The following is a 17,736-nucleotide window of genomic DNA, read 5'->3' on the forward strand; positions in this document are numbered from 1 at the left end:
TAAATTCTGGTAAAAATTACAATAATTTAAACACCTTTTGCAACTAACATTAAGAAAAACTCTGTCTTTATAATAACGTGATAAGATCAACTTTGGTCCATAGAAATTCTGAAAATTCAAGGGTGAGAAGTGACACAGAGTTTCACAAAAACTGCAGATTTAATCATCCGACAATTGTTGCTTTTGTATGATGAAAATACCGCCAACAGAACTGATTTTGTTTTCAAATGTATAAGGCTAAAAAGCACAAACTATTCACAAACATTAAAGACCCATCACTGTACAACCCCCGCTTCCCCCTCCCCATGTTAATTTAACCATAAAGACCCATCACTGTACAACCCCCGCTTCCCCCTCCCCATGTTAATTTAACCATAAAGACCCATCACTGTACAACCCCCGCTTCCCCCTCCCCATGTTAATTTAACCATAAAGACCCATCACTGTACAACCCCCGCTTCCCCCTCCCCATGTTAATTTAACCATAAAGACCCATCACTGTACAACCCCCGCTTCCCCCTCCCCATGTTAATTTAACCATAAAGACCCATCACTGTACAACCCCCGCTTCCCCCTCCCCATGTTAATTTAACCATAAAGAGACCATACATATCTGTGTGATCATCGCAACGTATGTCCAGACATCACTAGCCACTGCGTTAAACCCTCCCCTCCCCGCAACAAAGAATGAACAATCACCAAGAATATAGTGTATTGTATTAACATTGTTAAAGGATCCAACACCATCGCAGCCTCTGATGAATCCAACAAGACACAGTCTGACGAATCCAGCAAAATCACAGCACTTAGAACGGTCCCATCTGCATTTCCTCCTGAAGGGAATAAAAGAACAGATGAAATGTTAGAGATTTTGCATAAAAGTATAGACCCCTTGCAAAGGCCACCATCAACAAGGTCAAACAGTGGTGTAGTGTTTGCCAGAACTCTCTGTGAATGATAGGTCTTCATTGACCTCGATGAGTAGGATTTGAAACTTTGCATGGTGAAAATACGATATAGAAAGGTTTGCGTTAACACCATGTAATGACTATCTCTAATGAGTTTGGGTGGTTCTGAAAAGAACCGTTGGTTTCAACTCTCGATGAGGGCACTTTTTGAGGTTGGGACGCAATTAATGCAAGGAGTCTATCAATACAAATTTGGTTACTTGTTTTTGGTATTGCCAGGGTCAATACGTTGTTAGCAAAGAAGGAAAATAGTGATAACAAAGTGAAGTCCGAAAACAAACAGCAGACGTGAAATAGGGGTTTGGGGAACAAAGTAGGAATGTTTTATCAAGTTCAAGGGCAGACCTCCATCTGCAAATGGTGTCGGCTTCAATGGACTTTTCAGTCTTATTTCTTCACAATTTGTCTGATTTTCCCAAAACGAAAAAGGTAAAACTTAACAACAACAAATTAATGAGAACCAAACGAATAAAACAATATAAAAAATATGCAAACAGAAAAAAAGGTTAATTAATAATCAAATGCACATAATAAATATCAACAACTCTTCAACTGACGGAACGCCTACCTTAAAAATATGAAGAAATAAACCCAAACTCTCTCAAACAAAACACTTGAACTGCTGGTTTTACTCTAGTCTTAATTGGCAACAATAAAACCAGTAAAACATCAATCTTAAAAAATCAACGGGAGGCTCCAGAGGCTTGAACTTCAACACCTGTATTAACAAAACTTCAACGCTTGTAACAACAAACTTCAACACCTGTATTAACAAAACTTCAACGCTTGTAACAACAAACTTCAACACCTGTATTAACAAAACTTCAACGCTTGTAACAACAAACTTCAACACCTGTATTAACAAAACTTCAACGCTTGTAACAACAAACTTCAACGCTTGTAACAAAGAACTTTGAACTAAACCAACAAGACAATGACCTATGACCTACAGATGATTCGTCTTGAATATCCGGCATCTCATCTTCAAAGAGATTGGGCAAAACGACTTTCCTATGTCGTCGTTTTTGATTCCGACCGATGAGAGACTTCTCTCCATCCTTCCCGCACATTCGTTTCCATTTCATCATTAGCTTGTTTCTTTCTATCTCATTAATCCCCTCCTCCTCTTCTTGCACCCCTACAATCACTGATGGTTTGTTCCGGGGTTGTGCACGTTTCACTCTAGATTTCTGTTTATTTTGGTCTGGTCTACGTACTACAGGGGGACTCTTACTCTTAGATCTAGTTTTCTACATGGAGGGGGGAAGATAAACAAAGTCAACTAACATCTAGCTACAATTATAGTTATATAAATATATTTTTCAACATCCATTTTAAATAATCATTCTCTCTATTCTGTTGGATGTTTGACATTTTTATACGGCATAAGTGCCATGGCTGGGATTCGAACCCACATTCTGCTGCCTAAAATACCACAGACCAATTTCATAGCGCTGCTTAACATCAAGGCAATTGTTGTGCTTTTTATAATGACTATAAGCGTATTTCACAGGTAAGCCAAAAAATTAGGCGGCCAAAATGCAATGTTACGTCATTCAAGAAATTGGTCTCATACTTTAATCGCCACAATACCTTAAATGAAAATACTGAATATTGAAGCCCTTTGAGCATCATGAGTTATAGATATAAGCCTTTAGTATTCTAAATTTTTAAATAAAGTTTAGTGTCCGGGAAAAGAGGAAACTGTTTCGACTTACAAGAACTTGCATGGCCTGGCCTTCTTGGAAATCATCTTCCTGTTCTTCATCTTCCTCTTCATCTTCTTCTTCATCTTCTTCTTCCTCCTCTTCTTCTTCTTCTTCTTCATCGACGTGGTGATGATGGGGATGCCTGTAGGGAGAGAACAAGATGGCAACGGTTCAAGTAAGATTTGAAACTTTGCATGGAGTACAATTAGATTAAGTTTGAGGTAGCACCATGTGGAAATCTTTTGAGTAGTGTTGGTTTTGAAATGCAACCATTTGTGAAATGATGTACGCATTGATCAATACAGATTCCATGTGATCAACTGAAATTTCCACGCGTCCTCCAAAATCGACTACGGGATTTGAATGATGTTGAAGCACTGAGATAAATTTGAAATTTGCCGATATGAAGGTACAGGGGATCCAACATAAACTCAAATCGTTTGATTTTATGGATTGAGGCAAGGTACGGATCCTACATAAGCTCACGTTGGTTGATTTTGACTGTTCCTGTACAGAGTTACAGGGATTGGGGGGGGGGGTTAACGAGGAAAGCACTGCTGCTATACAAAGACACCATACCTCTTTCTCCCCACTATTTTACTTAGAGATACAAATTTTGCTTACAACACTCTAAGTTTAGTTTAAGAAAGTTAATGAAAGAATTGGGAACAAAAACTCAACAATGCGAAAAAGAAATGATCCAAATCTCCAACGACTATTTGGCATTTCAGTCAATAAAACTGTGGAAATTTTGGTGCTTTACACTGCCAAAGATAAAACAATCTAAAAACAACATCAACAGCAATAAAATGAAGTTAAAAAAATAAAAAAATGAGAAAAAGAGTGATGTGAACTTAAAAAAGGTAAAGCAGAAAGAACTGAACAGAAACAGTTGGATTTGAACCCTAGCGTCTCACCACGGACATGCTTACTGGTCTAGAGTAGCTCAGAACTCTGCCCTAGATTACTGAGGGTTCCGGGTTCAAATCCCACTCAAGTATTGTATGCCTGTGGATTGTTTGTTCTCCAGTACTTAATAAGCACTGGGTAAATACATAGTACTATCTAGGTGTTTTTTTTTACCACAATTTGTAATACCGTTAAACAACATCATTAAAAAAAACAAGTTCTTGATGAAATAGAAAGAGACCAGTGTAATACATTTCTGTATTAATGGTAAGGCCCTAGGTATTCAACAGAGAAGACTTATGTAAACTAACAAGATAGGTACCTGTACATGCGAGGGTACAAAACAAGGCAGTGTTTTTGTTTTGTTTTCTAGGTTTGGTTTCTACATGTGTAAGTGTCGGGTTCTTCAGCCACAAACAAAAAACGTGCAAAGTGTGTGAAATTGGACAAAACCCATCAGACATTACAGAGAGGGGGGACATTAGGGTGAAGACAATAACGGAGTTGGAAACGGTGAAAGAGAATGAGAGATGGAAGCATTGAAAAGAGAAGACTAAGATGAACTCAAAGACAGACAGGAATGATGGATGAATTAGTACGGAACAGTGAAAGAGAGCAAGAGATGGAAGCGTTGAAAAGAGAAGAATAAGATGAACTCAAAGACAGACAGGAATTACAGATGAATTAGTATGGAACAGTGAAAGAGAATGAGAGATGGAAGCATTGAAAAGAGAAGAATAAGATGAACTCAAAGACAGACAGGAATGATGGATGAATTAGTCCGGAACAGTGAAAGAGAATGAAAGATGGAAGCATTGAAAAGAGAAGACTAAGATGAACTCAAAGACAGAAAGGAATTGTGGATGAATTAGTACGGAACAGTGAAAGAGAGCAAGAGATGGAAGCGTTGAAAAGAGAAGAATAAGATGAACTCAAAGACAGACAGGAATTATGGATGAATTAGTACCTTGGTGTCCATTGTGAGCCATAACTATGGATGAAAAGAGGAAACCAATGAGAGGTGCGGGGAAGAACGAAAAAAATAAAATAAAAAAATAGGGGATACTTTGGATGGAAAGTCCAACATTGGTTATCACTATTGCATGGTGTCCATTGGGGGGAAAATTAGGACCATTTCATTGGCCACAAGGGCTAACCTACGTGAACACATGGTGTAGGCTTTAGTTAATTTTTCAGGCCTCAAGAACAACGTTTTCCAAAGGCAAACAACTTGGGAAAACTTGACTGTAGTTGGAACAATATCACGCCTGACGAATTACATTTAAGCGCCAAAGACTTCAGCAAACAAACATTGTAAACATTTTGTTACTCCTTCAGTGCCCGCTTTCCTTTTGTGTTTTGAACAGAAAAATGATCAGCTTTTTCAGGTTACTTTTCGCAATAATTCTGTGAACAAAAGTCATTTTTTTTACAAACAAAATGTATGATGCTGATGTGTGTAATTCTCTCTTGTGATAATGCCCTCTTGTGAAAACATAAGTGTCGTACATGTACGATTGATGACAGTTTGTGGATGCATAAAAAGCTTGCACATCTGTGAGTAAGGCCCTTTCAGAGTATACAAAAATAGGTTGTAAATGTCCAACCTTGGCACTGAAAGAGTGAAAATGAAAACCAATAGCGTACCTTCCTTTGAAAAAATAAAAGATGAATTAATTTCAACAAAAACTAAAACTACTGAAATGATGAAACAAAGCGGTTGTCAACATTGTCTAAAATCTTTCTTGTTGGTTGTGATGTGTCCAGAGCATGCAGGATGATGGAGCTAAAAGGATCCGTCATTTTCACCCTTTGTTAGCATGAATATTCAAAAACAATAAACTTCATCAACACAGAACTGAACTTCAAAACTTGAGTTTAGAATGAAGGACTACCTAGACGCTGATCTGCCGGATCTGGTCCGGGAGTCAACGCCGGGATAACTTTTCTTATTGTTGGCTTGGCGACTCTTCTTAGGTTGGTTTCTTAACCATGATGATGTTGAACTCTGGGAGATGGGTTGACTTCTAGTACAATTGATTATAACCAAACACTAGTTTGTCTTGAGTTTTGCATTGCTATTATTCAAATTATTCACTAATGTTAACAAGCCATTTCACATTATAAACTTTAGTTTCTTTTATCCATGTTTTCTTGATCCATTCATCTAATTCTAACAACACAGTAAATGTATCAGTGAAAAGAAACTAAAGAGAAAGACTGTGTCTGGATTTATGGATTAAGTGACTTTGGCTATGGCTAGGAAAGCAGCCACAATGCCACTGCCAGAGTCAATGTCAAACAGGAATAGTTTCATAAAGTGTTTCTACCACCTTTACCAGAGGCGAGAGTCATTGTGGACAAAAGGTTCTTAAACCAGAATACAAACTGTAGGAGGTATGTTAACATGATGGCATTTCCACCTTAAATTATTAGTTATCACTGGAGTTCAATATTTCAAGGAGCTTGTGGGAACAGTATCTTCAGCATTACAGAAGTAAATCAGACAGCAGGATTTATCTAGAATCGAAAAGATGGCAGCATTTTTCTTCATCAAACAGACATTAAGTCAGAAATTTCTTATCTCTGCTTTTACAGACATGCAACAAACAAACCTTGGGATCTATTAAAACACATTCCATTGAGTGGGTTAGGGTGTAGAACTTACTCAAAATCTCGTTCAGATCCTTGCGTGGATGAGATTTCTTCCTCCAAGCGAGGGCGCTTCATCATGCTTTGATTGCCGCCCATGTGAGGATGCTTAGACATCCATTGACTGTCTGTACCATCATCAACTGTTGGATTGGAAGACACAAAAAACATGAATAACTACTACAAGCTTTCATAACTGTAGAACAGCGTTTGAAGTATGAGGCCTATTCCTTTAAAGCACCATGAAATGGTTTACAAGGTGCTGTGACACAGTACGCTGCCAATCAAACCAGGAACACCGGGTTGAACCCCTTCTCTTAAGAAGTGCGCTGGGTTCCTATTCAAAGGATGCAGCAAAAAAGGTCAGGTGTCTTGCTGGGACTCGAACCCACACTCTGGGGGATCAGAAACACCTGAGTTTGAGTCAGTTGTTCTTATCTGCTCTACAACGACACGCCACTAATGCCGAGTATGGATGAAGAAGTAGAAGTTGAAGACTTGGCAGTAAATACTCACCTCCTTGCATGGCTAGCTTTCTCTTGACACCACCCTTGCGATGTTTCTTTATGTGTTTATGAGACTTTCCTGATTGTTCACCAGGAGCCTCTTGTAGTAAGCTGTTGCGATACGTTCGCAGTGGAGCCCATGGATCTTCTTGTCTGCCTAGCATGCCTTCTTTCAGATTCTTCTCAAGGTAGGTTAAGCTGTGATGAAAACAGAAACAGAATAGCTCGCCTTTACTTGTGAAAATGTTTAAGCATTCAAATTCTCTAAAGAATCCAATACAGAATTGCTTTTTTTTTCTGAATATGTATAATGTCCTCCAGTTTGCAATCAACACACCGCCCAATCAAACTGTGAAAATTGAATCAAATCGGTAAAAGCATCGCAGGAAATTTGTTGACGCCGAAAATCAGGGTTAAAGTATGTGCGATTACAGGGGTTCCCTTTTCCATGGACTTACTGCTGCATGTTTCAAGAATACCTCAGGGTTTTATCCCTTACCCCTGCTCCAGATTGTCTTTTTCCCCCGGAATGTAAGTCCACTTGGTGGGTAGATCAGGGGTAAAGCAATCCAAGTGTGATGAAGAGCTGGTCGTTATTTCCAGAAAAAGAATAGTGTGAAAAGGGGTCAAGTGAATTTTAAGACTTACACAGTTTTCTTGTCCATCTTCATGAGTTTGGTTGTAAACTCAGCCAGTATTTCCAAGTAGCCGAGGTTTGGTGGCGGGCCGTCTGCTTCGTTTGGATTGTCCATCGGGGTTAGGCTGAAGTGAATACCTTCCCTGAATAACAGAAAAAGAAGCAGAAAAAACAATAGAAACTTGCTTCACTTGTGCCCTTTAACCCGATTCATACTTCCTGTGTATGCGGGTGCGATACGAATTTTGACGTCACAATTTTGCAACAGGTAATTTGAACTTACTTGTGAAGTGCAGCCACTGCATCTCTGGTCTTAATCTGGTCCAAGCCAAAGGTAAGAGAGAACCTTCTAGCCAGCTCCTTGATGGCATTGAGCTGAGCTTGGGTTCGCACATCGTCATAACCTTCTTCACTCTTCATGTCACGGAACAACTAAATCAAAATGAAATTAACAAACAAAACAATGAGATCAATGCTAAGAGAATCAACAATCGGTTCTTTTCAGAACCAACTAACTCAAAAAAAGATTTAAATTTTAAAATCAGGACAAAACCGAAATAAATTATGTGTTTTCTACTTACCTGAGTTAAGCTAAGTCCAAGGGTTTGGGCGCAAGCAATCTTGTTATTCTCCCTGGATTTGGCAAGCGTCATCTTAATGATGTCTCCGTAGTCATTGTAGTACTATATACAAGCAAAAAAAAAAATCATAATTAAGTAAATTTTTACATATAATTTTGTTTAGTTCAAGCTCTGAAGTTATGCAATAAATGTGCCACAAGGGAGCTTCCCCAGTCACTTTATGAAATTAGCAGCAAACAAACACAGGTTAACAGAACAATACAAAAAAACAAAACTGTAAGATCTTGAGCGACATACCTTCATGTAGTGCTTAAAGATTCCAGCAGCATTCTTCATCTCGATAACATTAAAGACAATGAGCTTACAGAAAGAGGCGAGGAGATTACGTCTCTTATGCAGAATCTCAATCTTATGGGAATCATCTCCTTCTTCATCATCATCTTTAAGAAAATAAGAGATGACATTTATAGGAGAAAAAACAACAAAGGAGAGACACAAATACAGAGTACAAGAATATTCCATGTAACATAGTTCGGGAGGCCATCAACAGAGGGATAGATAGCTCCCGAAGAAACTGAGAAATATTCAAGGAGTGTTATTGGCCCTATGACCAGGACACAAATGGAAAGACCATTGATAGGTTATTGTAAAATGCGCTATATAAGAACTGGTTATTATTATTTATTTATTCATTATAATGTTTTTGGGAACCCAATACCATGAAGAAGTCGATCCTTGACTTGCAACTTGGAAAACACTTAGAATTTCCTGCTTAGCAATTATTTCCTGCTTACCATCTTCCTCCTCCTCAATGAAGACATGTTCCTGGACGAAGTCTGAGAGCATGTTTTGCAGGTTCTCATTAGGGTCATAGATGAGTGGCGCCAAGACTGCATTGGAACCCATCTGCTTCCCAAAGACAATTAGGAGATCACAGATAGTGATGAAACCTTCTTCCTTGATGGCGTCACTGCTGTCTAAGAGAAGCTTTGAACAGGTTCGGATTACCTCGCTGGTTCGCTTACGAAGATGTAACATTTCAGACTGAAGAAACAGAAACCAGTTTCATACAAGAATTCAGATGTGTTTAATATGTTTTACAATCACAAAGTTAGTGATGTGAATATTGTAATGTAATTGGCTGTTCTTTTTTGGAGATTGCTTGAATGAGGTTGTCAACACTCAAAACGTACGGAATAAGAGAATGTGACTGCTGCCCAAATTTGGAATTCAATCAAAAGTTTCTATTACATGACCACGCATGACACTAGACGTGTTTGTCTTCATCAAAACATTTCAAGTTTTAAAACAATCAGCCTGATGACAGATTTACCCCCCCCACCCACCCTCAAACAATAATTCCCAAGGCAGAAATCCAGTACTGATATTTTGAGTTGTGATTGTCATTTAGATCACAAAGTGGGCTTTTCAACAAAAGATCTACACAATTTCATCCCTTAAGTTGCACTATGTGCTTTGGCCTTAGCCACCAAAACTGGAGTCCAATACTCTAGCCTACTTGGCCATGACAAGCCCCAATCCCTACCTTATCTGGGTTGTGTTCATTCAATCGTGTTAGACTCCACAGTAAAGAGTAATGAGTACATGCCACAGCGTTGGTGAAGATTGACTCAGGTAGATCCCCTCGCTCTGGAGACTTCTTCACTAATCCAAACAACATGTCAAACAGTTGCCATGGCGTCAAATCATGACAGCTGGTGAGATAACACAGAAAACATAATCAAAATACAATGTCTAGTTGAGATTGTGCCGAAAATGAGTGGCACTTTGAACAGTGATCTTGACAACATTGTACCAACATACAGACAAACCCTGATCTAACCCTCTGATAAAGTGGAGCAATCAGTTCTTTGTAGCAGGATTACAGATATCTTGCAAAGAGTTGTAAGTTGGTGGCTTCCTGTGCCGGCCACTAATAGTGGACCCTTAAAGATTAAAATAGAAACAAATACGTACACAAAGAATGCGGTTATCCTTTTGATGCTAGATGACAAAGCATACACTTCATCTTCATTCGGTTGGCTTGTCTGGAACAGAACACAAACACATTGCATAAAACATTTATAACGAAAAGCAAAACAATTGAATTGAACAAATGATACAAAAACTGATTTTGGACAATTTCATCAGACTTGATTCAAATTTCCTCGGAGAGGATGTAGTGACAAACACGCTTCAAGGCCAATGCGAACACAACTTTAGAAATACATATAAAGAGCCACAACTCAAAGGAACAGTCTACTCACAGTCTGGAAAACATCATAACTAAGATTGAACCGTTCAGCAATACTGTCAAGTAAAGTACTCCTTGCTACGTCTACTTTAGGCGTTGTGCTGTACTGCTCTCTCATTAAGCACTCATAGGTCTTGGAGCAAGCATTCAAAACCTGTAAACAACAGTATAAATTAATCAACCAATTAATCAATCAATCAATCACAAGATACTTTTTCTTCTTTTTTTTTGTATCGGGCTTGTTTAAAATTTTCTGGTCCAGCAAATATTTTGAGTAACTGGTTTTTCCCAGTAAAATTTGAGCCCTGGTCGAGCCCTCGTTGACTTACATGTAGGGGATAGGGTTAATAAAACTGGAAAAATTATTTGGCAACTACAGGTCTTTGAGAGTACAAGGTCATTTCCATTTTGCAAAGGACACCTCCATTGAAAGGCCAAGACCTGTGGCAACAAAGGCCATATGACCTTGCTTGCCACTTGTTGAATATTCATGATATGACTGACCTCACTCTCGGTGTGTCTCTCAACAATCTCCTTCATCTCTCTAAGGAGTGAGTCCAGATGTTTCTCAAGACGACTCGTTGTGTAGATCTCAACCTCAAAATGCTGTGGGATCTCCAGAAGATTAGACACTTTGTCCCAATCCACTTTGTACTGTAAAGAATGAGGAGAGTGTCTGCTTGTGAATGTAAAGCTGTATTGGAATTTGGCAGCTACGGCTGCAACTCTTGGTAAGGGTGTTGCTAAGATGTGTTATTCTTCAACGCACAACAATAATACAGGAATACTCAATTAAAGAAAGAGGCTAAAAAGACACATCTTTTCATCTGTCAACTCCCACCTGTTATCTCCATGTAGCTACTTTTCCAAACAGTGGACTTAACTGGACCATGTTACAAGATCAATGGAATGAGAGGGAACCAGTTGCTCTGTGATTTCATGCTTTATAGTGAAAGAGGGGCGCGGTGACACTTTTGAGAGCGTGTGTAGAGTGTGTAGATCAACCACAGGACTAATTTGAAATATCCAATATATTACGACATTTCAAAGTCACTTCCAGGGGTTATAATTGAGCAGGGCGTTCTGGGGAATGAATAAAGTTGGGACGTACCTTGGAGAGGAGTTCTGGTAGTTTAACGATGAAATGCTCTGTGAGTTTGAGTCGATCGTCTTGCACCGTTTTCTTCTCCTTACTGGTCAACATCTGCTGCTGAAATTAAAGACAAGTCAAATATGATTTTTTGGAAATACATGCAGCAAGTTTTTAAAAATACATATAATAGAGGAAACTATAACTGCTCGAATAGCATATCAAAATTTTACGAATCTTCAAGACTTTCTGCTTTTTAATTCTTACTCTTTTGGCAGAGCCACGGCCGACTGGAGGATGACCCTGTGCTGCCTGACGCACCGCACTAACCATGATCTCAATCAGAGCAGTTTCCTGCCGATCGTCCATCGCTGCAAACGAAAAAAACAGACTTTATCAAAACTTGTCATCTCAACAAGAAATCCACAATGTGCACTATGTTGCTCGAGCAAGACATGCCACATCAAGAGAAAAAATAGAAATGACACCCGATTCTGATGGCTAGTCACAGATTAAGAGTAAACCATGTTACACTAACCTTCTTCACCACGTCCAGGCTCTTCAAGAAGAAGTTCCGTCATGCAATCCCAATCTCTAACCATATCATTGATATCCCATAGAGAATCCACTAGATAAGCTGCATGTTCATGGAGCTGAGACAAAACAAAAACAACTCATATTAATTTGGGTTTTACCCTTACATCGATGTGTGTCAGTGTAATAAAGAAATCCAGGTTTTGGCACAACACAACAAATGTTTCTTGAGAATCGTACCTCGCTCTCAATGAAGAACTGCACCAAGTCCTTGATGAGGGGTGCATTAGCACTCCGTCTCTTGGTCCTCTTAGCTTTACTACTGTCTGGATCTTCCCTCTTGAATAGTCTCTCATTCAAGAACTCCCCAGCAGCTTGGGCAACGGCACGGCTTGAGGCATAGACTAGCTGGTAAACATTCTCACAGTCTTCTGCTGATAAGATTTCATCGTTGATTCTAAAGAGGAACAAAGAGATGTTAATAGGAGATTGGCAGTGAAGTAACTTACGAGGAAACTTCGGACTTGATTTGTCTGTGTTTAGACGGCCATCAACTCCACCGTATGTGTTTGGGGATTGACCTGCGAATTACAGGAGCAAAACTTCATGTACTTAAGTGAATATACATATGTAGTTTGACGTTCCAAGGATGCCAGCGGGTGCGACTAGACCATTCGGATGGACAGTCAGAACAGTCCATTAAGGGAATGTTCAAAACACTAATGAGTATTTTCACTTGTGTAGGATAGCTCCGTACAATGATGCTGTCTCACAACGGATTGCCACGTGTGCCTCTGGAAATGTATTTTGTTTGTGTCAGGAACGTGACTAAGTTTTTAGGTGCTCACTTAGTTAAATTTACACAATTCCAGGGATTTCAGTTGAGTAAACATGTTTACTACGAGCCCATACATTTAATATCTACTATGAGCCCATACATTTAATATCTACTATGAGCCCATACATTTAATATCTACTATGAGCCCATACATTTATTGGATTGACATTGTCTCCTTCCTTACTTTAGAACTAGAGTGGTCAGTTTGATGGCATGTACAGCTACTTCAGTCTCTTTGTCCAATGTCATGGAAACAATGCGATCCTTGAAGCGATTTGTGAAGAGCTCCAGCTTTGGGACGAGCTCTGTGATGCTGAAGAGAGTCTGTAAGGCAGAGAGGCACTTGAGCCTAACGTCACCGACCTGGTTGTGGGTAGAAAGTAGAATAAGATCAAGTTCATTTACTAGCACTAAATCCCAAAGAAGAAGTAAATTATGGTAAAATTTTCTTGCTTAGCTCTAGTTCTGTAAATGTTCAATGGAAACCTTCCTAAATCCTCCAAAGATAGCAAGAATATCATGTCTGGCAAAGACTCGAAACTGACTGTATTCTGTCAATTACCAAACTTGCATACTTAAAGTAGTCTAGTAAAAAAAGGAAATAGAAGCTCCTATTGCCCCCCCCCCCCCCCTCCTCATCAGTCTCCTCTAATCAAGAGAAAGTTTCAGCTTTGTTGCAGTACCTTGTCGTGAAGAGTCCATCCGATGTATTTAAGATAACTATCACTCAAAAACATCTCACTATAGTTCTTCATCCATAGACCAATCTCTCCCATACAGATGGAACGAATCTCTGGCTGGGTGTCACTAATATCAAACACATAACATTAACAAAAATTAATGACTAAAAACTTATTCAGTGAGAAATAGTGTAGCTGTTGATAGTATACAAATGTTGAGAAAGGATTCCTTTTGGAGTAACATAATTTTGATAAATGTTTAAAATGCGTACATTTCTTTCTATTCACATGTGAATCATATATTTTTCTAATGAGTTTATTGTTATGATATTTGGAGTGAGTGACCAATAAACTTGTTGGGCAGCCAAATGTTAGCTGCCCAGCTCAACTTGGCCAAAGTGATAAAAAGAAAAGTAAACAATTTTTTAATTTTTATTTGATTTTTACCGATAACGATGGACAAAGATGCCTTTGAAGATGTTATTCATCATCTGTTGGACTTCTTCCGTATTTTCAATGATTTCCTGCCTCTTGGCCAGCAGCATCTCGATTCTCTCGCTGGCTCGTTTAGAGGACTGTTTTGCACGCTCTGTGTCGTGCTGTCGCTGCGTGTTGTCCAAATTGACACTGAGATTGAGGGCGACATTTACTAGCGACGTCATGAGTTTCATAGCTGTCAAGAAAAGGATCACAGTAAAATAGTCAGACGGAAACTTACAGACAAGTTACTATTTATTAGTTTGGATGCAATGCTGTATTGAGTTAACAATCGTGCCAAACTCATTTGCTGAATACACATATTGGTCCCAGCTTTGAGTTGGTTAAGACCATTGTTGTCACTATTCCCTTAGTTGGAGTGAATCTTTGCTTATCAATTTCCAGTACAATTTTGAAGCAGTAAATCCAAATCGTCCAGCTTGTACATACCTGCCAACGTGCTAGTGTGTCTGAAAGCTCGGACCTGTGAATCACTGAGACCAGTCAGCAGCGAGATAACGTTATCCATCATAAACTGATCGTACAGGATGCTGTATTGGCACTGGCGCACCAACACCGAAATGAAATCACAGAAATTCTGTCTGAACTTCTTGTAGAGCGGGCCGTTGATTATCAGTGGATAGTCACCACTCTCCTAGGAAATAAAAAAATATATAATAAATAATAGAAAACATATTATGGTCATAAAACAATACTTCACTTATCTTCTGTTCAGAACTATAAGGTACAAATTTTGCTTCCTGCTACTTAATGATATTTTTGCTTTTCGCCATATTTACATGTTTTTGTCGTTATTTTTCATATAAGTAAGGAAATAAATGTATATCTGAACTGAATACAATTAAACAGCTTGCACCAGTCTCACATGCAACTGCCTCTGATTATGCATAGATTATCTTTGTCCTCACGTACCTCGTCAAATTCCTCCGTCATCCGTCTGATGATGTCACTATGCTCCATGTTGGAATACATCTCAAGAGTGACGGTTCCTTTACATCCAGAGCATTGGATGAAGAAGTTAATCAGATCTAGGAGAGCTGTGTCGCGGTTCGCTTTGTATGACTCGATCCATTCATCAACAACCGTCTATAAAATGAAATAATAATAATAATACTAATTACTAGTTCTCATACAGTGCATTTTACAATAGCCCAATTAATACACTTTACATTAGTGTCCTAGTAATTGGGCCAATAACATCCCTTTATTTTAGCTCAGCTCCATGGGGAGTATACAGCCCTGGGCTGCTGTGGCGCTTTGAAGGCTTTAACACAATATCAACCTCAACCCATTTATACCCATGGGTGAAAAGATATAGTAAAAACTCTTGCTCAAGGACACAAGTGTCACGACTGGGATTCAAATATAAAATAAGTTATATTTTGACATTAAAATAATTTTTTTTCTTTTCTTTTCTATTCATTGTTGGCCTGTTTAGTGTGTTTATTCATCACGGTATTTCCGACAAACAACTCACTAAGCTTGATTGCATCATTATTTTCTGATGAAAGCATTTATTGGACCAACCTGGAGAGCTCCTTTTCCTTGTCTGACGATCTCAAAGAGGGTGACGGGTTCTCCAACGTTCTCTACTTCCACTTCTGGTCTTGGTTTGCTCTTATGTTTCTTACTCTTCTTCCCAGCCTGAAAAACAAAACAAATTCAACTCAAGGATAACAAAAATAAGACTTGAATGCAGACCCGAGGCCATAGTGTCAGGCCAGTTGACTCACAACAGGCAAAGTCTGGTAGTCTTATGGACCTTTCATTTAGTAAAATGCTAAAGTGTTTACATTCAGTGTAATAAATTTCATTTCATTCATTTAATGACTTTCAGATACAAACAAAGCAGCCATCTGGTGGGTGTTTCCAGTCATGAGAAAAAGGATGGGGGGGGGGGAAGGTACATCATGACTTACCCCGTCATGTTTGGATCTCTTCTTCCCTCTTCCTTCATCAAAATCACTGTCATCAGAGTGCTCCGCCCTGGATGGAAAAAATAAAAATAGTAGTGGTGATTTTTACCAAACCAACAGCAAACCAGATTTGTGGATATTCATAATGTTCAATACAGAGTTTTACCATAGCGTAAGGGGCACTTCAATAAGGAAAATTTATATTTGTATTGGATATTTGCAAAGGGCTATTCGCAAAGAGCATCACAGCAAAAGCTTGGGGAACCATGGCAACCACTGTTCTGTGGTTTAATTCAAGGGGGTTTAAAATAATTCAAGGCCTGCCATACAGAGGAACCACAGAAGTGAAAGGTTACAACAATACTTAACAAAAAAATCATGACCAAAACTTGAGCCCTGTTGCATCAATATTGGGGATTTGGGAATAACAGTGTGATCTCTTACTGTGGCACGTCCATATTGTTGACAATCTCAAACGAGCACTCCTTTGTTTTTGGAAACAACGTTTCTCTTGCTCCCTTCTATGTTTTCAGTCCTGAAAACAACCTCCAACTAAAGGAATACTTCCTGAACCTTGTCCTGTCTTTAAAATAAACAAAAAAGAGAACCTTTCAATTGTCTATCATCAATATCATAAATATGGTATGGTAGACAATATACAATGTGAATGTTGTCTGCATCCTGTGACCACTTTCATTTCAATCTTACTTAATTTACTTATATTAAAGCCATTGGACATATTCTGAACAAAAGAAAAATACACCGATCCATTAAACCAGGCCCAATTATTATTGACCAATCACAACCGCGAAATCTGATCACCATTTGAACCGCTTGGTGATTTTTGCACTAATGGTGATCGGGTTTCGCGGCTGTGATTGGTCAACTGGTAAGGAGGCGGGGCATAATGGATAAGTCATAATTCACAGATTTACAAATAACTTACAGAGTTTACTAAAGGTAGGCCTAAATGGGGGGATTGGGGGCCCTAAATGGTGACGGACTTCCCTTGAAATATTATTCCATAAAAAGCTTAACTTTTTTAGAAATTCAAATAATTATCAATTCTCGATCTCGAGAATAACGGATTTGATTTAAACACAAGTCATGACACCGCAAAACGTGCAGAAACAAGGGTGGGTTTCCCGTTATTTTCTCCCAAACTCTGATAACCGATTGAGCCTAAATTTTCTAACAAGTTGTGATACACTTAAGTGTGGGCCTTTGGAAAATGCTCTTTACCGATGTTGTGCGATTGCTTTAAATCTTATTCATTATGATTGTTTATAATTATTAATTTATGAAATGAAGTGATTAATTTTTCTTTATAATTAAAAAAAAGAAAAAAGAAAAAAAAAACTTTGAAAAAGTGTTGGCACTGGCACTACGGAAAGTTTTCCACATTGGCATTGGTAATCATTGTCTCTGATGCTCTGATCATGATCTAGACATCATCATCATCATGCGATACGTCTTTTTTGGACGTGTGTACTGTGTGTTGACTGTTGTTTACACGCACGGTCGACGGGTTCGATCCCCCTGCATCTGTGTGTTTTCCCGGGAAATATTGAGCCAACCCAAACGTCCAATGATCACATTTTGAACGAATTGTCATGGTTGTTACTTGAAAAACTAAAAAACAACACTATATACCATCTCTCTTCAATATTGCAATCAGCATTTTAAATAATATTGCTTAGAAAAATAACAAAATATGTATATTTACCTCCGGCTTCTGTTTTCCGCGGGAAGACAAAAAGTTCGCGAAAATTGTCTGCAAATTTAGAAACTCGCTGGTACCTAAGCTTTCCACCATGCAATACTGGTTTTGCAAATGATTACCAGTTATCAATTATGTTTTTTTTAGAGCGCCCTCTTGTGAAAGAGTACGCAGAAAAAAAATATTTTCAGTGGTACCCGGACGTTGTGAAGATACATACAAAGAAGCATTATGTAAGGTTACC

The 17,736-nt window shown here is 38.7% G+C and overlaps 1 protein-coding gene across 5 annotated transcripts; it reads right to left on the reverse strand.

Annotated features, from left to right (window-relative positions):
* Positions 1 to 520: 520 nt before the first annotated feature.
* Positions 521 to 17,596, reverse strand: LOC139944843 (cohesin subunit SA-1-like). 5 transcript variants are annotated; one of them, XM_071941972.1, is made up of 28 exons: positions 17,499 to 17,596; positions 16,217 to 16,355; positions 15,776 to 15,842; positions 15,384 to 15,500; positions 14,769 to 14,942; positions 14,286 to 14,490; positions 13,806 to 14,031; positions 13,362 to 13,485; positions 12,863 to 13,041; positions 12,081 to 12,297; positions 11,845 to 11,959; positions 11,574 to 11,677; positions 11,328 to 11,423; positions 10,721 to 10,870; positions 10,230 to 10,370; positions 9,940 to 10,010; positions 9,509 to 9,677; positions 8,757 to 9,006; positions 8,260 to 8,402; positions 7,963 to 8,064; positions 7,665 to 7,813; positions 7,393 to 7,524; positions 6,755 to 6,942; positions 6,255 to 6,381; positions 5,482 to 5,613; positions 2,687 to 2,819; positions 1,919 to 2,218; positions 521 to 833 (listed from the first exon to the last, which is right to left on the reverse strand). In XM_071941972.1, exons 2-28 carry the CDS (start codon positions 16,228 to 16,230, stop codon positions 807 to 809), a joined length of 3,852 nt encoding a protein of 1,283 aa, XP_071798073.1. In that variant the 5' UTR covers positions 16,231 to 16,355; positions 17,499 to 17,596; the 3' UTR covers positions 521 to 806. The 5 variants fall into 5 exon arrangements, with proteins under 5 accessions (XP_071798073.1, XP_071798072.1, XP_071798074.1 ...); XM_071941971.1 differs by having other exon boundaries at positions 522 to 833; positions 11,328 to 11,426; XM_071941973.1 differs by lacking the exon at positions 5,482 to 5,613 and having other exon boundaries at positions 522 to 833; positions 11,328 to 11,426.
* Positions 17,597 to 17,736: the final 140 nt, after the last annotated feature.

The sequence above is a fragment of the Asterias amurensis genome, chromosome 12 (genome assembly GCF_032118995.1).
Source record: "Asterias amurensis chromosome 12, ASM3211899v1".
In the NCBI taxonomy this organism is placed as follows: domain Eukaryota; kingdom Metazoa; phylum Echinodermata; class Asteroidea; order Forcipulatida; family Asteriidae; genus Asterias; species Asterias amurensis.

Excerpts from the sequence above, each read along its gene's own strand:
- LOC139944843 (XM_071941971.1), bottom strand. Across the intron at positions 14,491-14,768 it reads TGACGGAGGAATTTGACGAG|GAGAGTGGTGACTATCCACT; the intron begins GTACGTGAGGAC and ends TTTATTTCCTAG. Across the intron at positions 7,814-7,962 it reads TTGGACTTAGCTTAACTCAG|TTGTTCCGTGACATGAAGAG; the intron begins GTAAGTAGAAAA and ends ATTTTGATTTAG.